This window comes from Ranitomeya variabilis, chromosome 3 (genome assembly GCF_051348905.1).
Source record: "Ranitomeya variabilis isolate aRanVar5 chromosome 3, aRanVar5.hap1, whole genome shotgun sequence".
In the NCBI taxonomy this organism is placed as follows: domain Eukaryota; kingdom Metazoa; phylum Chordata; class Amphibia; order Anura; family Dendrobatidae; genus Ranitomeya; species Ranitomeya variabilis.
In genome coordinates this window covers 760,413,574-760,439,656 of record NC_135234.1, presented here as the reverse complement: position 1 = coordinate 760,439,656, position 26,083 = coordinate 760,413,574, and the positions used below count along the sequence as shown (strand labels likewise).

The 26,083-nt window shown below is 42.4% G+C and overlaps 1 protein-coding gene across 1 annotated transcript in view; it reads left to right on the top strand.

Moving 5' to 3' along the window:
* Nucleotides 1–25,503, top strand: part of CAPN5 (calpain 5) — a 98,973-nt gene extending 73,470 nt beyond the window's left edge. The window contains exons 6-13 of the mRNA XM_077298718.1: nt 8,213–8,406; nt 8,530–8,607; nt 9,046–9,241; nt 10,656–10,778; nt 10,898–11,094; nt 12,898–13,019; nt 17,674–17,810; nt 23,437–25,503. Coding sequence (XP_077154833.1) covers nt 8,213–8,406; nt 8,530–8,607; nt 9,046–9,241; nt 10,656–10,778; nt 10,898–11,094; nt 12,898–13,019; nt 17,674–17,810; nt 23,437–23,619 — 1,230 coding nt within the window. The 3' untranslated portion in view covers nt 23,620–25,503. The remainder of the gene's footprint in view (nt 1–8,212; nt 8,407–8,529; nt 8,608–9,045; nt 9,242–10,655; nt 10,779–10,897; nt 11,095–12,897; nt 13,020–17,673; nt 17,811–23,436) is intronic.
* The last annotated feature ends 580 nt before the right edge of the window (nt 25,504–26,083 follow it).

The following is a 26,083-nucleotide window of genomic DNA, read 5'->3' as shown; positions in this document are numbered from 1 at the left end:
AAGGTGGGGCCCCAACATGGGATAATCACACCACCACGGGGATATGAACACACACACAAAATGCGCCACACACTACCACGTGCTCGAACACATATACCACCCTCAGTGCACATTTCACCACACATACACCAACCTCGCCACATAAAAGTAGAAACACAAAAGTCGCCGCTCAAAACTCGCCACGCGCAAAGCTCTCCACATGCAAAACTCGCCACACGTGCAAAACTCGCCACACGCAAAACTTGCACACGCAGAAAAATTGCCACACGCAGAAAAATTGCCACATGCACAAAAGTTGCAACACATGCAAAAGTTGCCTCACACAAAACTTGCACATACTCAAAAGGCACCACACATAAAACTCGCCACGCGCAAAACTCGCCATGCGCAAAACTTGCTGCACACAACTTGCTACACTAACCTGTCACATGCAACTCGACACACAAAAAGTTGCTACACGCATGTCGCCACACAAAACTCATCTCACAAAAGTCCCTACATGCATGTCGCCACACGCAACTCAACACACACAACTTGACACACGAAACTCGCCCTAAAACACACACAAGTCTGGTATCCTTCAAAAATAAAAATCTGATTAATAAGCAGACAAACTACAAGAGCAACAAATGTACCATATAGGAATCCGGCAGCTGTCAGTCACATGACCAGTCTATTATGTGTATGTGTGAGCTAATATATACTGCCAGGGGGTGGGCTTACTGTTGGCTGGGGATTTATCAGGCTGCCATTTTAGCTTACAAATACTGAGGTAAAAATACTGACCAAATAACGTGTGAACGAGGGCTAATACAGGAGGAGATGGCATACAGCTATATACTATATACAGGAGATGACACACAGGTATATACTATTTACAGGGGAGATGACACACAGGTATATACTATATACAGGAGGAGATGACACACAGATATATACTATATACAGGAGAGATGACACACAGGTATATACTATATAGAGGAGGAGATGACATACAGGTACATACTACATACAGGAGGAGATGACATACAGGTATATACTATATACAGGAGGAGATGACACACAGGTATATACTATATACAGGAGCAGATTACCTACAGGTATATAGTATATACAGGAGGAGATGACACAGGTATATGCTATGTATAGGAGGAGATGACATACAGGTATATACTATATACAGGAGATGACACACAGATATATACTATATATAGGTGAGATGACACACAGGTATATACTATATACAGGAGATTACATACAGGTATATCTAATATATAAAGCTGAATGTGTGTATGTATGTATGTGTGTATGTCCAGGATTGGCATCTGTACCGTCGCAGCTACAGCCACAAAATTTTGCACAGTCACACGTCTGGACCCCGAGAGCGTCATAGGCTATGTTGTGAGGTGAAATTTTAACCCCGCGCGTTCCAATTCACCAAACAATTTTGCTCCTATCTACATAATGGGGAAAAAGTGAAGGGAAAAGTGTTGGAGGAAAATTGACAGCTGCCAGATGTGAACAATGAGGACTTAAAGAATGAGAGCGATGGCGACAAAGAGTATATACCGTACAGTTGCTAAGGTGGGGCCCCGACATGGGATACTCACCACACACGGGGATATGAACACAAACACAAAATGCGCCACACACTACCACGTGCTTGAACACATATACCACCCTCAGCACACATTTCACCACACACACACACCAACCTTGCCACATAAAAGTCGAAACACAAAAGTCACCACTCAAAACTCGCTACATGCAAAACTCGCCATATGCAAAACTAGGCTCACGCAAAACTCGCCACACGTGCAAAACTCACCTCATGGAAAACTCACCTCATGCAAAACTTGCACACACAGAAAAATTGCCACATGTACAAAAGTTGCACCACATGCAAAAGTTGCCTCACACAAAACTTGCACATACTCAAAATGCACCACACATAAAACTCGCCACGCGCAAAACTCGCCATGCACAAATCTTGCTGCACACAACTTGCTACACTAACCTGTCACATGCAACTCAACACACAAAATGTTGCTACACGCATGTCGCCACACAAAACTCATCTCACAAAAGTCGCTACATGCATGTCGCCACACGCAACTCAACACACACAACTTGACACATAAAACTCGCCCTAAAACACACACAAGTCTGGTATTGTCCTTCAAAAATAAAAATCTGATTAATAAGCAAACTACAAGAGCAACAAATGTACCATATAGGAAATACGGCAGCTGTCAGTCACATGACCTGTCTATTATGTGTATGTGTGAGCTAATATATACTGCCAGGGGGGAGGGCTTCCTGTTGGCTGGGGATTTATCAGGCTGCCAATAGCAACCAATCACAGCTCAGCTTCTATTTTGCTACAGTTAATTAACCTGAGCTCTGATTGGTTAATATAGGCAACAAAGACATTCTCAGTATAACAAAGCTAATATATGTTGTGAAATGCTTCTATTTGCTTAGTTTTTGCCTTTTAATAATTACATTTCTATCTATTTGTTTTGTGGTTTTTGTGTGCAGAATAAATTTTTGTTAACACATTCTATTTTGCTAACAGCAGTCATTAACCCGGGCGAAGCCGGGTAGTACAGCTAGTCTAATATATAAAGCTGAATGTGTGTGTGTGTGTATGTATGTATGTATGTATGTATGTCCGGGATTGGCATCTGAACCGTCGCAGCTACAGCCACAAAATTTTGCACAGTCACACGTCTGGACCCCGAGAGCGTCATAGGCTATGTTGTGAGGTGAAATTTTAACCCCGCGCTTTCCAATTCACCAAACAATTTTGCCCCTATCTACATAATGGGGAAAAAGTGAAAGGAAAAGTGTTGGAGGCGTCGCAGCTACAGGCACAAAAATTTGCACAGTCACACGTCTGGACCCCGAGAGCGTCATAGGCTATGTTGTGAGGTGAAATTTTAACCCCGCGCTTTCCAATTCACCAAACATTTTTGCCCCTATCTACATAATGGGGAAAATATGAAAGGAAAAGTGTTGGAGGCAAATTAACAGCTGCCAGATGTGAACAAGGGGGACTTAAAGAATGAGAGTGATGGCGCCAAAGAGTATATACTGTACAGTTGCTAAGGTGGGGCCCCGACATGGGATAATCACCACACCACCACGGGGATATGAACACACACACAAAATGCGCCACACACTACCACGTGCTCGAACACATATACCACCCTCAGCGCACATTTCACCACACATACACCAACCTCACCACATAAAAGTAGAAACACAAAAGTCGCCGCTCAAAACTCGCCACGCGCAAAAATCTCCACATGCAAAATTCGCCACACGTGCAAAACTCACCTCATGGAAAACTCGCCACACGCAAAACTTGCACACGCAGAAAAATTGCCACACGCAGAAAAATTGCCACATACACAAAAGTTGCAACACATGCAAAAGTTGCCTCACACAAAACTTGCACATACTCAAAAGGCACCACACATAAAACTCGCCACGCGCAAAACTCGCCATGCGCAAAACTTGCTGCACACAACTTGCTACACTAACCTGTCACATGCAACTCGACACACAAAAAGTTGCTACACACATGTCGCCACACAAAACTCATCTCACAAAAGTCCCTACATGCATGTCGCCACACGCAACTCAACACACACAACTTGACACACGAAACTCGCCCTAAAACACACACAAGTCTGGTATTATCCTTCAAAAATAAAAATCTGATTAATAAGCAGACAAACTACAAGAGCAACAAATGTACCATATAGGAATCCGGCAGCTGTCAGTCACATGACCAGTCTATTATGTGTATGTGTGAGCTAATATATACTGCCAGGGGGAGGGCTTACTGTTGGCTGGGGATTTATCAGGCTGCCATTTTAGCTTACAAATACTGAGGTAAAAATACTGACCAAATAACGTGTGAACGAGGGCTAATACAGGAGGAGATGACATACAGTTATATACTATATACAGGAGGAGATGACACACAGGTATATACTATTTACAGGGGAGATGACACACAGGTATATGCTATATACAGGAGGAGATGACACACAGATATATACTATATACAGGAGAGATGACACACAGGTATATACTATATAGAGGAGGAGATGACATACAGGTACATACTACATACAGGAGGAGATGACATACAGGTATATACTATATACAGGAGGAGATGACACACAGGTATATACTATATACAGGAGCAGATTACCTACAGGTATATAGTATATACAGGAGGAGATGACATACAGGTATATGCTATGTATAGGAGGAGATGACATACAGGTATATACTATATACAGAAGGAGATGACACACAGATATATACTATATATAGGTGAGATGACACACAGGTATATACTATATACAGGAGATTACATACAGGTATATCTAATATATAAAGCTGAATGTGTGTATGTATGTATGTGTGTATGTCCGGGATTGGCATCTGCACCGTCGCAGCTACAGCCACAAAATTTTGCACAGTCACACGTCTGGACCCCGAGAGCGTCATAGGCTATGTTGTGAGGTGAAATTTTAACCCCGCGCATTCCAATTCACCAAACAATTTTGCCCCTATCTACATAATGGGGAAAAAGTGAAGGGAAAAGTGTTGGAGGAAAATTGACAGCTGCCAGATGTGAACAATGAGGACTTAAAGAATGAGAGCGATGGTGCCAAAGAGTATATACCGTACAGTTGCTAAGGTGGGGCCCCGACATGGGATACTCACCACACACTGGGATGTGAACACAAACACAAAATGCGCCACACACTACCAAGTGCTTGAACACATATACCACCCTCAGCACACATTTCACCACACACACACCAACCTCGCCACATAAAAGTCGAAACACAAAAGTCACCACTCAAAACTCGCAACGCGCAAAACTCGCTACATGCAAAACTCGCCATATGCAAAACTAGGCTCACGCAAAACTCGCCACACGTGCAAAACTCACCTCATGGAAAACTCACCTCATGCAAAACTTGCACACACAGAAAAATTGCCACATGTACAAAAGTTGCACCACATGCAAAAGTTGCCTCACATAAAACTTGCACATACTCAAAACGCACCACACATAAAACTCGCCACGCGCAAAACTCGCCATGCACAAATCTTGCTGCACACAACTTGCTACACTAACCTGTCACATGCAACTCGACACACAAAATGTTGCTACACGCATGTCACCACACAAAACTCATCTCACAAAAGTCGCTACATGCATGTCGCCACACGCAACTCAACACACACAACTTGACACATGAAACTCACCCTAAAACACACACAAGTCTGGTATTGTCCTTCAAAAATAAAAATCTGATTAATAAGCAGACAAACTACAAGAGCAACAAATGTACCATATAGGAAATACGGCAGCTGTCAGTCACATGGCCTGTCTATTATGTGTATGTGTGAGCTAATATATACTGCCAGGGGGGAGGGCTTCCTGTTGGCTGGGGATTTATCAGGCTGCCAATAGCAACCAATCACAGCTCAGCTTCTATTTTGCTACAGTTAATTAACCTGAGCTCTGATTGGTTAATATAGGCAACAAAGACATTCTCAGTATAACAAAGCTAATATATGTTGTGAAATTCTTCTATTAGCTTAGTTTTTGCCTTTTAATAATTACATTTCTATCTATTTGTTTTGTGGTTTTTGTGTGCAGAATAAATTTTTGTTAACACATTCTATTTTGCTAACAGCAGTCATTAACCCGGGCGAAGCCGGGTAGTACAGCTAGTATATATATATATATATATATATATATATATATATCATACATACATACATACATATTATATATATATATATATATATATATATATAATTTTGATAGATCGGGTGATTCTGAATGCGGCGATACCAAATGTGTATGTTTTTTTTGTTTGTTTATTTTTAAAAACCTTTTTTTTTAACTTTTGGGATGCCTCAATAGCCTCCATGGGAGACTAGAACCTGCCATAACTCGATCACCTCTGCGACATGCAGGCGCTGATCAGATCACCTGTATGTAGCAGAATTGCTAACTTGCTATGAACGCGGCTCACAGCAATCCGGCTTTCACAACCATAGAGGTCTGCAGGAGACCACTGGCTGTCATGACAACCCATCGGTGACCCGCAATCACGTGACGAGGGTCACCGATGGGCAGACTTCTGTGAGCCCACATCTTTCTTGGCATGTCAGCTATTTTGAACAGCTGATGTGCCCGAAACAGCCGCAGGTGGAATCGCGATCCAGCCACGGCTATTAACCCTTTAAATGCAGCTGTCAAACTGACAACAGCATTTAACTTGCGCTTCCAGCTATCGTGCCAGAAGTCTGCCCATCGGTGACCCTGGGAGGAGGGGAGGACACGACATGCGCAATACTAGTATTGTCGTCATCCAGCATAGCCATAATATATATATTTATATTCTTGTACATAGGGGCAGTATTATAGTGGTTATATTCTTGTACATAGGAGCAGTATTATAGTAGTTATATTCTTGTACATAGAGGCAGTATTATAGTAGTTATATTCTTGTACATAGGGGGCAGTATTATAGTAGTTGTATTCTTGTACATAGGAGCAGTATTATAGTAGTCATATTCTTGTACAGAGGAGCAGTATTATAGTAGTTATATTCTTGTACATAGAGAAGTATTATAGTAGTCATATTCTTTTACTTAGGAGCAGTATTATAGTAGTTATATACTTGTACATAGGAGCAGTATTATAGTAGTTATATTCTTGTACATAGGGGCAGTATTATAGTAGTCATATTCTTGTACATAGGAGCAGTATTATAATAGTTATATTCTTGTACATAGGGGCAGTATTATAGTAGTTATATTCTTGTATATAGGAGCAGTATTATAGTAGTTATATTCTTGTACATAGGGGCAGTATTATAGTAGTTATATTCTTGTACATAGGGGGCAGTATTATAGTAGTTATATTCCTGTACATAGGGGGCAGCATTATAGTAGTTATATTCCTGTACATAGGAGCAGTATTATAGTAGTTATATTCTTGTACATAGGAGCAGTATTATAGTAGTTATATTCTTGTACATAGGGGCAGTATTATAGTAGTTATATTCTTGTACATAGGGGCAGTATTATAGTAGTTATATTCTTGTACATAGGGGCAGTATTATAGTAGATATATTCTTGTACATAGGGGCAGTATTATAGTAGTTATATTCTTGTACATAGGAGCAGTATTATAGTAGTTATATTCTTGTACATAGGAGCAGTATTATAGTAGTTATATTCTTGTACATAGGGGCAGTATTATAGTAGTTATATTCTTGTACATAGGAGCAGTATTATAGTAGTTATATTCTTGTACATAGAGGCAGTATTATAGTAGTTATATTCTTGTACATAGGAGCAGTATTATAATAGTTATATTCTTGTACATAGGGGCAGTATTATAGTAGTTATATTCTTGTATATAGGAGCAGTATTATAGTAGTTATATTCTTGTACATAGGAGCAGTATTATAGTAGTTATATTCTTGTACATAGGAGCAGTATTATAGTAGTTATATTCTTGTACATAGGGGCAGTATTATAGTAGTTATATTCTTGTACATAGGAGCAGTATTATAGTAGTTATATTCTTGTACATAGGAGCAGTATTATAGTAGTTATATTCTTGTACATAGGAGCAGTATTATAGTAGTTATATTCTTGTACATAGGGGCAGTATTATAGTAGTTATATTCTTGTACATAGGAGCAGTATTATAGTAGTTATATTCTTGTACATAGGAGCAGTATTATAGTAGTTATATTCTTGTACATAGGGGCAGTATTATAGTAGTTATATTCTTGTACATAGTGGCAGTATTATAGTAGTTATATTCTTGTACATAGCAGCAGTATTATAGTAGTTATATTCTTGTACATAGGGGCAGTATTATAGTAGTTATATTCTTGTACATAGGAGCAGTATTATAGTAGTTATATTCTTGTACATAGCGGGCAGTATTATAGTAGTTATATTCTTGTACATAGGGGGCAGTATTATAGTAGTCATATTCTTGTACATAGGAGCAGTATTATAATAGTTATATTCTTGTACATAGGGGCAGTATTATAGTAGTTATATTCTTGTATATAGGAGCAGTATTATAGTAGTTATATTCTTATTCACTAACTGCGTCAATAACAGTTCGTCACTCATATAGGCAACCACAGCGGATGACATGGAGGCACGCTTGGCTTGTGGCCTAGTGAAGGGTCACGCCTATGCTGTCACAGATGTTCGTAAAGTGAGACTGGGTCATGGACTGCTCGCGTTCTTCAAGTCTGAGAAGCTGGATATGATCAGAATGCGGAATCCATGGGGGGAGAGAGAATGGAATGGACCCTGGAGTGACAGGTAAGGTGTATAAGCTTTAAAACAAAAATAATTAGAAATACCCTCATCGTTGATATAAGCAACCCCATGTGTATGGGGCTTAAGCTCTTATATACTAGCAGCGTACACCTTTCTTTTCTCCAGTTCAGAGGAATGGCAGAAAGTAAGCAAAAGTGAGAGAGAAAAGCTCGGGATGACCGTGCAGGATGATGGGGAATTTTGGTAAGTAATTTCAGTTTATCGCACTTTCAGGAAAACCTTGACGTGTTCTCTCCTGTTGTGCTGATCATGGCGCGATCTCCTACTGAAGCTTAGGCTATGTGCACACTTTCACGGTTTTTCGCGGTTTTTCGCTATAAAAACGCATACATATGCATCCTATCATTTAGAATGCAGAATTTGTGTGCATGTGATGCGTTTTTTCCACTATTTAATGCATTGGGAAAGCTCCGGAAAAAAAAACGCAGAAAAATCTGCAAAAAAAAGGGTAAAAAACGCGAAAAAACACATGTGGATTTCTGGCAGAAATGTCCGTTTTTTGTTAGGAAATTTCTGCAAGAAATCCTGACATGTGCACATAGCCTAACAGTCAAAGGAATATCTTGTTGGGTTGAATCAGTGCAGCCAGTTACAACTCATGATCTTTCCTCCTCTCTATAGGATGACTTTTGAAGATTTTTGCAAGTATTTTACAGACATTATTATGTGCCGACTTATAAACACTTCTTACTTGAGCATTCACAAAACCTGGGAAGAGGCAGTGCTGCGGGGGGCATGGATAAAGCATGATGACCCTTTACACAATCGGTCAGGAGGCTGCCTCAATAACAGGACCACCTATCTCCAAAACCCACAGGTGAGATCGGCCACAGACTACATGAATGAAGAAAAGCACAGCATTATGGTTATGAGTCCCTGAGATATGGAAGGCTGGTGTCACTGTGCACATACATTACTGATCCTGAGTTACATCCTGTATTCTACTCCAGAGCTGCACTCACTATTCTGCTGGTGCAGTCACTGTGCACATACATTACTGATCCTGAGTTACATCCTGTATTATACTCCAGAGCTGCACTCACTATTCTGCTGGTGCAGTCACTGTGTACATACATTACATTACTGATCCTGAGTTACATCCTGTATTATACTCCAGAGCTGCACTCACTATTCTGCTGGTGCAGTCACTGTGTACATACATTACATTACTGATCCTGAGTTACCTCCTGTATTATACCCCAGAGCTGCACTCACTATTCTGCTGGTGCAGTCACTGTGTACATACATTACTGATCCTGAGTTACATCCTGTATTATACCCCAGAGCTGCACTCACTATTGTGCTGGTGCAGTCACTGTGTACATACATTACATTACTGATCCTGAGTTACATCCTGTATTATACCCCAGAGCTGCACTCACTATTCTGCTGGTGCAGTCACTGTGTACATACATTACATTACTGATCCTGAGTTACATCCTGTATTATACCCCAGAGCTGCACTCACTATTCTGCTGGTGCAGTCACTGTGTACATACATTACATTACTGATCCTGAGTTACATCCTGTATTATACCCCAGAGCTGCACTCACTATTCTGCTGGTGCAGTCACTGTGTACATACATTACATTACTGATCCTGAGCTACATCCTGTATTATACCCCAGAGCTGCGCTCACTATTCTGCTGGTGCAGTCACTGTGTACATACATTACATTACTGGTCCTGAGTTACATCCTGTATTATACCCCAGAGCTGCACTCACTATTCTGCTGGTGCAGTCACTGTGTACATACATTACATTACTGATCCTGAGTTACATCCTGTATTATACTCCAGAGCTGCACTCACTATTCTGCTGGTGTAGTCACTGTGTACATACATTACATTACTGATCCTGAGTTACATCCTGTATTATACCCCAGAGCTGCACTCACTATTCTGCTGGTGCAGTCACTGTGTACATACATTACATTACTGATCCTGAGTTACATCCTGTATTATACCCCAGAGCTGCACTCACTATTCTTCTGGTGCAGTCACTGTGTACATACATTACATTACTGATCCTGAGTTACATCCTGTATTATACTCCAGAGCTGCACTCACTATTCTTCTGGTGCAGTCACTGTGTACATACATTACATTATTGATCCAGTATTATACTCTAGAGCTGCACTCACTATTCTGCAGTCATCTGTCAGCATTTTCGGCCTTTTTTCTTAGTTTGTGATGCCTGTGTCTGATTTCTTTATCTCTGCTTCCTTCAGTTCTTGTTTGATGTGAAGAAGCCAGAAGATGAGATCCTGATTTGCCTTCAGCAGAAAACCAAAAGGACGACGAGGAAAGATGGGAAAGCGGAGAATTTGGCCATAGGGTTTGATGTTCACCGGGTGAGACGTGTTTAATTATTATCGGGGGTGGAGGTGGTTCCGCTCTTCCTGACTGCTCCTGTGATCTGCTCCTCCGTCCTCCTTGGTCCTGACGCTCCTCGCACTTGTCCTTTCTGCAGGTGGAGCTGAACCGTAAATATCGGATGCACACGGTGCAGCCCAAAGTGGCCAGTTCCATCTACATCAACTCTCGCAGTGTTTTTCTCAGGTCTGACATTAAAGAGGGCCGATACGTCATCATTCCAACCACCTTCGAGCCGGGTCTAACCGGAGATTTCCTCCTCCGAGTGTTCAGTGACGTGCCTTCAAACTGCTGGTAAGCAGCGCATCTCCCCTCCTCAGCGCAGTCAAGTTGCATTTATTTTTTCACTATTTTGTTTGTTTCTTTCCTTATTCCAAGAGCCATAACTTTTTTTTTTTTTCCCCTCCTTCCATCACATAGTCATATTACGGCTATTTTTTTCCGCGGAACGAGGTTTTTTTGCAGAGGCAAATGTATTAAAAAAAAAATTCTGATTTACAACTATGACCGCGCTGAGCCGAAAAAAAATAATTGAAAAAAAATAAATTAAATTAAATTAAAAAAAACACACATTTGACAGTAGACGTATCTATAAAAGTTTGGTCTCTAGAAAAATAAAATTATTTCTCCTATTTGGTGAAAAAAACATGTAATAGCCCCAGTAATGGAAAAATAAAATCATGTATTGGTTTATGGATAATGCAATGGAAAGAAAAAATGCAAACACCAAAAATAGGTTTGGTCCTTAAGGGGTTAAGTAGCGTGGCAACCGCCTTACTTTAAAAGCTGTGTTTGAGATTGTGAATATGAATATGTTAATACATGGGGTGTTCACCATACTGGCCCCGTATCCTCCGTCTGCTGGAGCCTCGGACCACTGTGGAGGGAGAGCCGATAATGACTCCATCATCTAAGTGCACAATGGTAAATTAATTGCACATTGTTTCCTTCAAGGACAATTGTTGTTTCCTTTTTCCTTTAAAATGTGCTTTTATTCTGGTTTTCTGCACGATTCCTGCTGACATAAAGCAAAACCCATCATTCATGTTATCAGAGGCTATATTGTTCTCCCCCTCGTACCGGCCATCAAGATGGTGACTGCAGTGATGGCTTCTATTGGGAAAGGGTCAATTCTGAGTCATAGGAGGAGCAGAAAACAAGATCATTGTGTGACAAACCAAGAGACGCTTTATGAATAAATATCAACTGTAACCACAAAAAGCCCAAAAAGTTCTTATACATGTACTCTATGTACAGGAATATAACTACTATAATACTGCCCCTATGTACAAGAATATAACTACTATAATACTGCTCCTATGTACAAGAATATAACTACTATAATACTGCTCCTATGTACAGGAATATAATTACTATAATACTGCTCCTATGTACAAGAATATAACTACTATAATACTGCTTCTATGTACAAGAATATAACTACTATAATACTGCCCCTATGTACAAGAATATAACTACTATAATACTGCTCCTATGTGCAAGAATATAACTGCTATAATATTGTTCCTATGTGTAAGAATATAACTACTATAATACTGCCCCTATGTGCAAGAATATAACTACTATAATACTGCCCCTATGTACAAGAATAGAATTACTATAATACTGCCCCTATGTACAAGAATAGAATTACTATAATACTGCCCCTATGTACAAGAATAGAACTACTATAATACTGCCCCTATGTACAAGAATATAACTACTATAATACTGCCCCTATGTACAAGAATAGAACTACTATAATACTGCTCCTATGTACAAGAATATAACTACTATAATACTGCTCCTATGTACAAGAATATAATTACTATAATACTGCCCCATGTACAAGAATATAACTACTATAATACTGCTCCTATGTACAAGAATATAACTACTATAATACTGCTCCTATGTACAAGAATATAACTACTATAATACTGCTCCTATGTACAAGAATATAACTACTATAATACTGCTCCTATGTACAAGAATATAACTACTATAATACTGCCCCTATGTACAAGAATAGAACTACTATAATACTGCCCCCTATGGGCTGGACCTTGTAGTAACCACATTTGTGTGTAATTTCAGTGAGCTGACTGTGGATGAGCCCAAGAAGACCTGCTGGTCGGGGATGTGCGGTTTCCCCCAGGTGGTGTCTCAGGTACATGTAGTCAGTGCTGCAGGACTTAAACAGCAGGACTCTGAAGGAGGTAGGTGTCTCAGCCTATTTTCCTTACCTGTGTCAGTGATGGGGATCCTGTAAATGTATTTTTCCGGATTATTTTTGGAAGTTCGGTAATTTGTGAAATCTAATCATCTGATATCTCACTGGCACATAATTTGGATGTCTTTTTTTGCTCTGTGCCTGTAATTCCCCAGTGACTGCGATGATGATTGACAGCTCATGTGCAGTTTCCCAGATTCCCCGACTCTTGCTGGAGTCTTGTAGATGAGAAATACCTATAAATGCAGGAAATGCTGGTGCACCGACGTCGTCTCTGCGAGGGGAGAGTGGGGGTCATGTGGTTTCCTGTAAGATTATGCCTATGATGTGACTGATCACCTGCAGAGCTTACAGACTAGTGGTAGATGTAGTAGTGACTGATCACCTGCGGAGCTTACAGTCTAGTGGTAGATGTAGTAGTGACTGATCACCTGTGGAGCTTACAGCCTAGTGGTAGATGTAGTAGTGACTGATCACCTGCGGAGATTACAGACTAGTGGTAGATGTAGTAGTGACTGATCACCTGCGGAGCTTACAGCCTAGTGGTAGATGTAGTAGTGACTGATCACCTGCGGAGCTTACAGCCTAGTGGTAGATGTAGTAGTGACTGATCACCTGCGGAGATTACAGACTAGTGGTAGATGTAGTAGTGACTGATCACCTGCGGAGATTACAGACTAGTGGTAGATGTAGTAGTGACTGATCACCTGTGGAGCTTACAGTCTAGTGGTAGATGTAGTAGTGACTGATCACCTGCGGAGCTTACAGCCTAGTGGTAGATGTAGTAGTGACTGATCACCTGCGGAGCTTACAGCCTAGTGGTAGATGTAGTAGTGACTGATCACCTGTGGAGATTACAGCCTAGTGGTAGATGTAGTAGTGACTGATCACCTGCGGAGATTACAGACTAGTGGTAGATGTAGTAGTGACTGATCACCTGTGGAGCTTACAGTCTAGTGGTAGATGTAGTAGTGACTGATCACCTGCGGAGCTTACAGCCTAGTGGTAGATGTAGTAGTGACTGATCACCTGCGGAGCTTACAGCCTAGTGGTAGATGTAGTAGTGACTGATCACCTGTGGAGATTACAGCCTAGTGGTAGATGTAGTAGTGACTGATCACCTGCGGAGATTACAGACTAGTGGTAGATGTAGTAGTGACTGATCACCTGCGGAGATTACAGACTAGTGGTAGATGTAGTAGTGACTGATCACCTGCGGAGCTTACAGCCTAGTGGTAGATGTAGTAGTGACTGATCACCTGCGGAGCTTACAGTCTAGTGGTAGATGTAGTAGTGACTGATCACCTGCGGAGCTTACAGACTAGTGGTAGATGTAGTAGTGACTGATCACCTGTGGAGCTTACAGTCTAGTGGTAGATGTAGTAGTGACTGATCACCTGTGGAGCTTACAGTCTAGTGGTAGATGTAATAGTGACTGATCCCCTGTGGAGGTTACAGACTAGTGGTAGATGTAGTAGTGACTGATCACCTGCGGAGCTTACAGCCTAGTGGTAGATGTAGTAGTGACTGATCACCTGTGGAGCTTACAGTCTAGTGGTAGATGTAGTAGTGACTGATCGCCTGCGGAGCTTACAGCCTAGTGGTAGATGTAGTAGTGACTGATCACCTGCGGAGATTACAGACTAGTGGTAGATGTAGTAGTGACTGATCACCTGTGGAGCTTACAGCCTAGTGGTAGATGTAGTAGTGACTGATCACCTGCGGAGCTTACAGACTAGTGGTAGATGTAGTAGTGACTGATAACCTGCGGAGCTTACAGCCTAGTGGTAGATGTAGTAGTGACTGATCCCCTGCGGAGCTTACAGACTAGTGGTAGATGTAGTAGTGACTGATCACCTGCGGAGCTTACAGACTAGTGGTAGATGTAGTAGTGACTGATCCCCTGCGGAGCTTACAGACTAGTGGTAGATGTAGTAGTGACTGATCCCCTGTGGAGCTTACAGACTAGTGGTAGATGTAGTAGTGACTGATCACCTGTGGAGCTTACAGACTAGTGGTAGATGTAGTAGTGACTGATCACCTGTGGAGCTTACAGTCTAGTGGTAGATGTAGTAGTGACTGATCACCTGTGGAGCTTACAGACTAGTGGTAGATGTAGTAGTGACTGATCACCTGTGGAGCTTACAGTCTAGTGGTAGATGTAGTAGTGACTGATCACCTGCGGAGATTACAGACTAGTGGTAGATGTAGTAGTGACTGATCACCTGCGGAGATTACAGCCTAGTGGTAGATGTAGTAGTGACTGATCACCTGTGGAGCTTACAGTCTAGTGGTAGATGTAGTAGTGACTGATCACCTGTGGAGCTTACAGTCTAGTGGTAGATGTAGTAGTGACTGATCACCTGCGGAGATTACAGACTAGTGGTAGATGTAGTAGTGACTGATCACCTGCGGAGATTACAGCCTAGTGGTAGATGTAGTAGTGACTGATCACCTGTGGAGCTTACAGTCTAGTGGTAGATGTAGTAGTGACTGATCACCTGCGGAGATTACAGACTAGTGGTAGATGTAGTAGTGACTGATCACCTGCGGAGATTACAGCCTAGTGGTAGATGTAGTAGTGACTGATCACCTGTGGAGCTTACAGACTAGTGGTAGATGTAGTAGTGACTGATCACCTGTGGAGCTTACAGTCTAGTGGTAGATGTAGTAGTGACTGATCACCTGCGGAGCTTACAGACTAGTGGTAGATGTAGTAGTGACTGATCACCTGCGGAGCTTACAGTCTAGTGGTAAATGTAGTAGTGACTGATCACCTGTGGAGCTTACAGTCTAGTGGTAGATGTAGTAGTGACTGATCACCTGTGGAGCTTACAGACTAGTGGTAGATGTAGTAGTGACTGATCACCTGCGGAGCTTAGTCTAGTGGTAGATGTAGTAGTGACTGATCACCTGTGGAGCTTACAGACTAGTGGTAGATGTAGTAGTGACTGATCACCTGTGGCGCTTACAGACTAGTGGTAGATGTAGTAGTGACTGATCACCTGTGGAGCTTACAGTCTAGCGGTAGATGTAGTAGTGACTGATCACCTGTGGAGCTTACAGACTAGTGGTAGATGTAGTAGTGACTGATCACCTGTGGAGCTTACAGACTAGTGGTAGATGTAGTAGTGACTGATCACCTGTGGAGCTTACAGACTAGTGGTAGATGTAGTAGTGACTGATCACCTGTGGAGCTTACAGACTAGTGGTAGATGTAGTAGTGACTGATCACCTGCGGAGCTTACAGACTAGTGGTAGATGTAGTAGTGACTGATCACCTGTGGCGCTTACAGACTAGTGGTAGATGTAGTAGTGACTGATCACCTGTGGAGCTTACAGTCTAGCGGTAGATGTAGTAGTGACTGATCACCTGTGGAGCTTACAGACTAGTGGTAGATGTAGTAGTGACTGATCACCTGTGGAGATTACAGACTAGTGGTAGATGTAGTAGTGACTGATCACCTGCGGAGATTACAGACTAGTGGTAGATGTAGTAGTGACTGATCACCTGCGGAGCTTACAGTCTAGTGGTAAATGTAGTAGTGACTGATCACCTGTGGAGCTTACAGTCTAGTGGTAGATGTAGTAGTGACTGATCACCTGTGGAGCTTACAGTCTAGTGGTAGATGTAGTAGTGACTGATCACCTGCGGAGCTTACAGTCTAGTGGTAGATGTAGTAGTGACTGATCACCTGTGGAGCTTACAGTCTAGCGGTAGATGTAGTAGTGACTGATCACCTGTGGAGCTTACAGACTAGTGGTAGATGTAGTAGTGACTGATCACCTGTGGAGCTTACAGTCTAGCGGTAGATGTAGTAGTGACTGATCACCTGTGGAGCTTACAGACTAGTGGTAGATGTAGTAGTGACTGATCACCTGTGGAGCTTACAGACTAGTGGTAGATGTAGTAGTGACTGATCACCTGTGGAGCTTACAGACTAGTGGTAGATGTAGTAGTGACTGATCACCTGTGGAGCTTACAGACTAGTGGTAGATGTAGTAGTGACTGATCACCTGCGGAGCTTACAGACTAGTGGTAGATGTAGTAGTGACTGATCACCTGTGGCGCTTACAGACTAGTGGTAGATGTAGTAGTGACTGATCACCTGTGGAGCTTACAGTCTAGCGGTAGATGTAGTAGTGACTGATCACCTGTGGAGCTTACAGACTAGTGGTAGATGTAGTAGTGACTGATCACCTGTGGAGATTACAGACTAGTGGTAGATGTAGTAGTGACTGATCACCTGCGGAGATTACAGACTAGTGGTAGATGTAGTAGTGACTGATCACCTGCGGAGCTTACAGTCTAGTGGTAAATGTAGTAGTGACTGATCACCTGTGGAGCTTACAGTCTAGTGGTAGATGTAGTAGTGACTGATCACCTGTGGAGCTTACAGTCTAGTGGTAGATGTAGTAGTGACTGATCACCTGCGGAGCTTACAGTCTAGTGGTAGATGTAGTAGTGACTGATCACCTGCGGAGCTTACAGTCTAGTGGTAGATGTAGTAGTGACTGATCACCTGCGGAGCACGTATTTCCTCTCCTGAAATACTCTGTGCTGCTCAGATTCCATTTACCTCCTAATCTAATGTAAAAATAACGACACCCTTTCTTTTTTTTTTTCTTTTGGTCGTCAGGCGCTGACCCGTATGTCATTATTAGCTGCGAGGGGAATAAAGTCCAGTCGCCAGTAATAAAGGACACGCTGACTCCTCAATTCGATGTCAAGGGCTTGTTCTACCGAAAGAAGCCGGGTCAGCCTATCATCGTCCAGGTGGGTGTCTGCACGAGCCTCTGAGACTACTCCGATCATTGTGGTCATATCGTGCCAGATGCTGACCACCGGTTACACACAAGTCACATTGTAGGCCTCATGTTGGTGGGTGTATTGGTAGATGGTACATAGACGCCCCCTAGTGTTAGAGCTGCGTAAATAAAAAAGAGGGATTATCAATAGTTTGTGAACAAAGTTTAGCTGTTACACAGCAAATGAAAATTAGCTTTGTACATGTTTACTTCCTTTGTGTGTATTGAAACACAAAAAAAACAGACAAAGCAGATTGGTCATTTCACGCAAATGCCCATAAATGGTCTGGACAAAATTGTTGACACACTCAGCTTAATATTTGGTCACCCCTTTGGAATAAATAGCTGCTATCAGTCGCTTCCTATAGCCATCTACAAGCTTCTGACTCCTCTCAGCTGGGATCTTGGGCGACTCTTCTATCACAAACTGCTCCCCGTCTCATATGTGTAAACTCCTGGAACGCCTGGTCCACTCCCGTCTTACCCGCTATCTCTCAGATAATTCTCTTCTCGACCCTCTTCAATCTGGTTTCCGCTCTTTACACTCTACTGAAACTGCCCTCACTAAAGTCTCTAATGACCTACTAACAGCTAAATCTAATGGTCACTATTCCATGCTAATTCTCTTGGATCTCTCCGCAGCATTCGACACTGTGGATCATCAGCTCCTCCTCACTATGCTCCGCTCCATCGGCCTCAAGGACACCGTTCTCTCTTGGTTCTCCTCCTATCTCTCTGGCCGATCCTTCAATGTTTGTTTTGCTGGTTCCTCCTCCTCTCACCTTCCCCTTAAGGCCCCGTCTCACTAAGCGATTTACCAACGATCACGACCAGCGATACGACCTGGCCGTGATCGTTGGTAAGTCGCTGTGTGGTCGCTGGGGAGCTGTCACACAGACAGCTCTCTCCAGCGACCAACGATCAGGGGAACGACTTCGGCATCGTTGAAACTGTCTTCAACGATGCCGAAGTCCCCCTGCAGCACCCGGGTAACCAGGGTAAACATCGGGTTACTAAGCGCAGGGCCGCGCTTAGTAACCCGATGTTTACCCTGGTTACCAAAAAAAACAAACAGTACATACTCGCCTTTCGGTGTCCAGGTCCCTTGCCGTCTGCTTCCTGCTCTGACTGAGCCGCCGTACACTGAGAGCAGAGCGCAGCGGTGACGTCACTGCTGTGCTCTCACTTCTCACTGTACGGCCGGCAGTCAGTGAGAGCAGGAAGCAGACGGCAAGGGACCTGGACACCGAAAGGCGAGTATGTACTGTTTGTTTTTTTTGGTAACCAGGGTAAACATCGGGTTACTAAGCGCGGCCCTGCGCTTAGTAACCCGATGTTTACCCTGGTTACCAGTGAAGACATCGCTGGATCGGTGTCACACACACCGATTCAGCGCTGTCAGCGGGGCCTCAACGACCAAAAAAAGGTCCAGGCCATTCTGACACGACCAGCGATCTCGCAGCAGGGGCCTGATCGCTGGTACGTGTCACACATAGCGAGATCGCTATGGAGGTCGCTGTTGCGTCACAAAACTTGTGACTCAGCAGCGATCTCGCTAGCGATCTCGCTATGTGAGACGGGGCCTTTACTGTTGGGGTTCCTCAAGGATCAGTCCTAGGCCCCCTCCTCTTCTCTTTGTATACTGCCCCTATTGGACAAACAATCAGTAGATTTGGTTTCCAGTACCATCTCTATGCTGACGACACCCAATTATATACCTCTTCTCCTGTTATCACGCCGACCTTTTTAGAAAACACCAGTGATTGTCTTACCGCTGTCTCTAACATCATGTCCTCCCTCTATCTGAAACTGAACCTGTCAAAAACTGAACTCCTCGTGTTCTCTCCCTCTACTAACCTAGCTTTGCCTGACATTGCCATCTCCGTGTGCGGTTCCACCATTACTCCCAAGCAACATGCCCGCTGCCTTGGTGTCATACTTGATTCCGAGCTTTCATTCACCCCCCACATCCGATCACTGGCTCGCTCTTCTTATCTGCATCTCAAAAACATTTCCAGAATTCGCCCTTTTCTTACTTTCGACTCTGCAAAAACTCTTACTGTCTCACTTATTCATTCTCGTCTGGACTATTGTAACTCTCTACTAATTGGCCTACCTTTTACCAGACTCTCCCCGCTCCAATCTGTCCTGAATGCTGCTGCCAGGATCATATTCCTCGCCAACCGTTACACCGATGCCTCTACCTTGTGCCAGTCATTACACTGGCTACCCATCCAATCCAGAATCCAGTACAAAACTACTACCCTCATCCACAAAGCACTCCATGGCTCAGCACCACCCTACATCTCCTCTCTGGTCTCAGTCTACCAACCTACCCGTGCCCTCCGCTCTGCTAATGACCTCAGGTTAGCATCCTCAATAATCAGAACCTCCCACTCCCGTCTCCAAGACTTTACACGTGCGGCGCCGATTCTTTGGAATGCACTACCTAGGTTAATACAATTAATCCCCAATCCCCACAGTTTTAAGCGTGCCCTAAAAACTCATTTGTTCAGATTGGCCTACCGCCTCAACGCATTAACCTAATTATCCCTGTGTGGCCTATTAATAAAAAAACAACAACATAATCACGTTCCTCCATCATGTTCTCATACACTTTATGCAGTTAATAGCCTCTGTGTCTGTACTGCTACATACTTAGGCTGATAACTGGTTCATACAGCTTTACATGAACACCCGAGACTTACACTATGGCTGGTCCAAATAACTAAAGCAATTGTTACCATCCACCTCTCGTGTCTCCCCTTTTCCTCATAGATTGTAAGCTTGCGAGCAGGGCCCTCATTCCTACTGGTATCTGTTTTGAACTGTGATTTCTGTTATGCTGTAATGTCTATTGTCTGTATAAGTCCCCTCTATAAGTTGTAAAGCGCTGCGGAATATGTTGGCGCTATATAAATAAAATTATTATTATTATTATTATTATTATGTGAAGGCGCCTTCCTCCAACAGCAATTGTAAGATCTCTCCACATGTGATCAATGGGATTTAGATCCGGACTCATTGCTGACACTTCGGAACTCTCCTGCGTTTTGTTTCCTTTTATTTCTGGGGGCTTCTTGAAGTATGTTTGGGGTCACTGTCCTGCTGGAAAACCAATGACCTAGGACGCAAACCCAGCTTTCTGACACTGGACACTACATTGCAACCCAAAAAATTTTGGTTATCTTCAGATTTCATGATCCCTTTCACACAGTCAAGGCACCCAGTGCCAAAGGCAGCAAAACATCTTTGAACCTCCTCCATATTTGACTGTAGGTACTGTTCTTTTTTTTTTTCTCTCTTTTTTTTTTTGTAGGCCTCATTCTGTTTTTGGGAAACAGTCAAATGATGTGCTTTACCGAAAAGTTCTAACATGGCCTCATCTGTCCACAAGATGCTTTCCCAAAAGGATTTTTGCTTACTCGCAAACATTTTGGCAACCTGCAGTCTAGCTTTTTTTATGACTGTCAGCAGTGGGGTCCTCCTGAGTCTCCTGTGATAGCGTTTCATTTCATTCAAATGTTGATGGATAGTTCACTGTGACACTGATGAACCATGAGTCTGCAGGACAGCTGTAATTTCTTTGGAACTTGATTGGGGCTGCTGATCCTCCATTTGGATTATCCTGCGTTGCAACTTTTCATCAATTTTTCTCTGTCGTTCACGTCCAGGGAGATTAACTACAGTGTCATGGGTTGTAAACTTCTTGGTTTATGTTGTGCACTGTGGACAATAGGAACATGAATATCTCTGGAGATGGACTTGTAACCTTGAGATTGTTGATATTTATTAACAATTTTGGCTCTGAAGTCCTGTTCTGTTCTCCATGCTTAGTGCTGCACACACAGACACACAATGCAAAGATTTTGTCAACTTCTCCCCTATTTATCTGGTTTCAGGTGTGATTTTCATATTGCTCACACCTGTTACTTGCTACAGGTGAGTTTGAACGAGCATCACATACCTGAAACAAATTTGTTTATCTAAAATTTTGGAAAAGTGTCAACAATTTTGTCGGCCTCATTTTTAGGGTTTTGTGTGAAACTACGCCCAATTTGCCTTTTTTTGTCTGTTTTTGTGGTGTTCCAATACACGCAACAGAAATAAACGTATAAAAAAAAATAACATTGCAATAATTTTCTGGGAGAAATACTTAATTTTCTGGAAAAATTTCAAGGATGTCAACACTTTGTAATAGCAGAAAAGGGGAAAAATTTGCTATTTACTAATGCACAGAATTTTATTTTTCAATCATTGGCTGTGTGAAGGCTTGTTGTTTGCTTGACCATTTTTCTTGGTAACATTTTATGTTTTATGGCACCTTAAACATTTTGATTGCTTTTTCTTCCATTTTGGGGGGGAGGGGGGTAGAGTTGCAAGATGTTTGGTTTTTTTCCTTGTCTTTATGGCGTTCGCTGTCCAGGTTAATTTTATAGATTGGACTTTTGTGATCATGGTGATACCGAATATCTTACGTTCTGTTTTTGTTTTGTTTTTTTTGCGGGTGGGGGCGGGGGGTTTATGGGAAAAGTTGGTGACTTCCACCTTTTTGTGTTTTCTTTATTTTTTCTTTTGTAAGTCCTCTTAGGGAACCTACAATCAGGATTGCTGTGTATAGCAAAAAAATGTCCTATGAAACTCCGCTACATACTGGGCTTCATGGGAGTACACAGATGGCAGTGATTGGGAGGTGGGATTCATTTGTCAACTGCAAAAATCCTTCTGGCAGTATAAAGCATGGAAGTGTTGGGGGGGAGGAAAGAGAGCACCAGACTAAACCTCAGTTGTGCAGCAAGGATGTTTAAGGCTACCTATATACTCCCAATTTAGGCTACTTTCACACATCAGGTTTTCGCTGTCAGGCTAAATCCGGCTAAATTTCAAAAAAATGGATCCGGCGAATGTTGCCGCCGGATCCAGTTTTTTTCCCATAGACTTGCATTAGTGCTGGATTGCGCCGGATGACATTGTGTTTCGACTGGTTTTCGCCGGATCTGGCAAATCTGCCGTTTCTGGAAAAAACGTCCATAGCAACGTTTTTGTCTCTGGCGAAAAAGCCGGAAGCGCCGGATCCAGCGCTTCCGGCTGTTTGTTAGAATGGAAGCCTATGGGTGCCGGATCCGGAAAATGATGGATTCCGGCGCCGCATTCCGTGTTTTTTTTTAAACTGAGCATGCTCCAAATTTTTTTTTATCCAATACTCTAGATATGCTAGCCGGATCCGGTTTTTCCAACATTCGCCGGATTGTGCCTGATGCAAAAAACCTGATGTGTGAAAGTAGCCTAATAAGAGTCCAGATCACTGCTGTACCCTAATGTGACCTCTCTGCAGAGCCCTGCTTGTTCAGTGTCTGCACGTAGCTTTATCCGGCTTTGCAGTGTGGAAGATGTAGTGTTCTCTTGTTTTTTGTTTTTTTTCAGTGGTGCATGATGAGGGTTGTAGTGTTCTCACTAGCTAGTGCACAAGATGTTTTTTTTGTTGTTGTTGTTTGTTTGTTTTTTCTTAAAGACCCTAAGCGAGATATTTGGATGTGACTGTTGCACGTGATATATTTTTTTTAGTTACATTTTTTAAATTCTGTTTTTCTCAGGTTTGGAATCACAATGTGATTAAAGACGAATTTATGGGTCAAGTGGTCCTAACGGCCGAAGCGAACAACCAACAGTCTCAGCACAGCCTGCCGCTCCAGGACAAGAGTAACAAGAGTAATCCCCAGGTGGCCGGCTCCATCCAGCTGGTTCTATTCAGCAGCAACAGCCTGACCGGAATCTAAGCGCCAAAACTGCCTGACGGCACCCAGCGCGGACTGTCAGCTACTGGGGCCCATATTCCATAGACCTATATTATCTATATTCCAGTGCGGTAACCGTGTGTGCCGCACCTCGCCCCAGTGTTGTGTGTTTCATATATCCGTATGTAGAATTATCTACCAGTAGGATAAGCGGCGCCATTCCAGCTCCTTTATATGCATCTGTTGTTTCTTATACAAGGGGGCCGGATGGTTCCTTACAGATATTTCCAATGTAACGCTGGGTGGGAGTGAGGGTCCTCTGCTGGTCATGTGACTAACGGTCACAATCTGGACTCTGGAGCGAATAATACCGCCATATGGAAGAGCAGACGATTGGATCCACATCACCTGGGTCTCTGCAGCCAAAGTGGTATTATGTAGGTAAAGCCTTATCCAGATCTCTGCTTGCTGTACATGAATTGAAATTTAGATATGTATTTTAATCAAGAAGCCTGTACAGACCAAGAACCCTCGCAGCTGAGGGTTTGCTACAATTGTACCTACTTTATACAATCCCCATCAAGTCTGATAATTTTTTTTTGCCTGCACCAATACATTCTAACAAACCATCAAGTCAGAAGATAGATTTATGCTGCCAATATATTTCGGATTGTCTCCGCTGGATACGATTGTCATAGACCCTCAGATTTGCCAATATTTCGGTCGGGACTTGGTAGGTATGCAACAGTGTTCCCATTCACTGCCAGCAAGCAGAGACTTTGGGAAATGCAAAGAATCAGGGCAAGAAGTTACAAAAAGTTGCAGAATGTCGTCTTATTACACGTGATAAGGCTTTATTTACAGAAAATTAAGGAAACCCTTTAAGGATTAGGACCACCCCCATCGAGGCGTCTTTATCGCATGTCCTTTATTATGTGTATACAGGTGTCCGTATATATACTACAACGCATGCGTATCGCCTGGGAATGTACGAGCAATGAAATGGACGGGCCGAGAAATGGATCAAATGTGCCAAAGGGCTCCAGGTTTGAGGCAATACCTCATTCAAACAAACAGTGGCCATGTTGTTCTTATCAACCAATCGGTGCACAGCTTTCGTTTTCTCTTTGCGAAGACGACCAATCAGAGATTGGCTTTTATCAGACAGAAAGTGAAAGCTGAGCACTGATTGGTTGTCATCGGTAGCAATTACTCCGATGCAGGTTCTGTACATGAAGGCCTCAGTTACTGGAAAATTTGTTGCCATGGTGACTGAGCAGCTGTCAGTCGGAGCAGTATCTAGGTTACTCAGTGTGCCTCTCAAAGAACAAAGCCATAATTAGCCATGTCTGACACAGGGTCCAAAATGCCAAATAATTGTTTTTCCTTTTTTCATTTTGTTAAAGGTCCTCTAACGCATAAAAACCGGCACCAAAAAAGGTAAATGCCACTCGATTGGTTCCATTTTTGTTTTTATGCATGAGGGTCTTTCTCTGGTGTTGTCATAGCAACAAATACTGTAACCGACCAATGGTTGCTACGGGCAACACCATAGGTCTTCATTTTCATACGTTGTCAGAAATGTCGCCTCATGTCTTAAGATTTTGCTCATCTGTGAAGATGTTTTTGGATTTAGAGTAAATTTTCGTTTCTCCGATTTTTTTTTTTTTTTTTTTCTTGTTTTTATAAAATGTTTGTCTCTATCTTGACGGTGATTTGGGGGATGACGATTTCTCTTGACTTTCTATTTTTATTACTATTCGATTTTATGATATCTTTTTTTGTACGTTTACAGGTTAGCACTTTATAATCCGTATAATGTGTACGTGGGGAACCTTTATATTATATTCCTCTGATTTACCGCGTCCGCGCAGTGAATCGCCTTACGAGACAGCTGAAAAATAAAACATTTCAATAAAACCCGAATATGTAAACTGGTGTCCATATATTCTAACTTATAAAGCCTGATTCATTCCTAATTTGTATCTGTACATAGTGTATTCTAGAGTTGACCACTAGACGGCGCCGCGAGCGCTGACTAATGGCGCAGGTTCACATTTTCCCGCCACAGCTAATTTTCAGGGGGTTTTTTTTCCCTTTTTTTCCATGAACCATATGGTATTTATTCTTCTGTGGACTTGCGTGAACGAGGGTTTGTGTCTTTTTGAATGACGCCATTTATATAATTCACTGAAAAAATGTCAGTGAAATGGTAAGGGGAAAAAAAATAGTCTTTTTTTTTTTTTTTTGCTTTTGTTTTTATGGTGTTCATTGTTCTATAAAAATTACCCAGCGACATATATACAGTACAGACCAAAAGTTTGGACACACTTTCTCATTTAAAGATTTTTCTGTATTTTCATGACTATGAAAATTGTACATTCACACTGAAGGCAACAAAACTCTGATTTAACACATGTGGAATTGTATACCGTATATACTCGAGTATAAGCCGACCCCCCCTAATTTTGCCACAAAAAACTGGGAAAACTTAGTGACTCGAGTA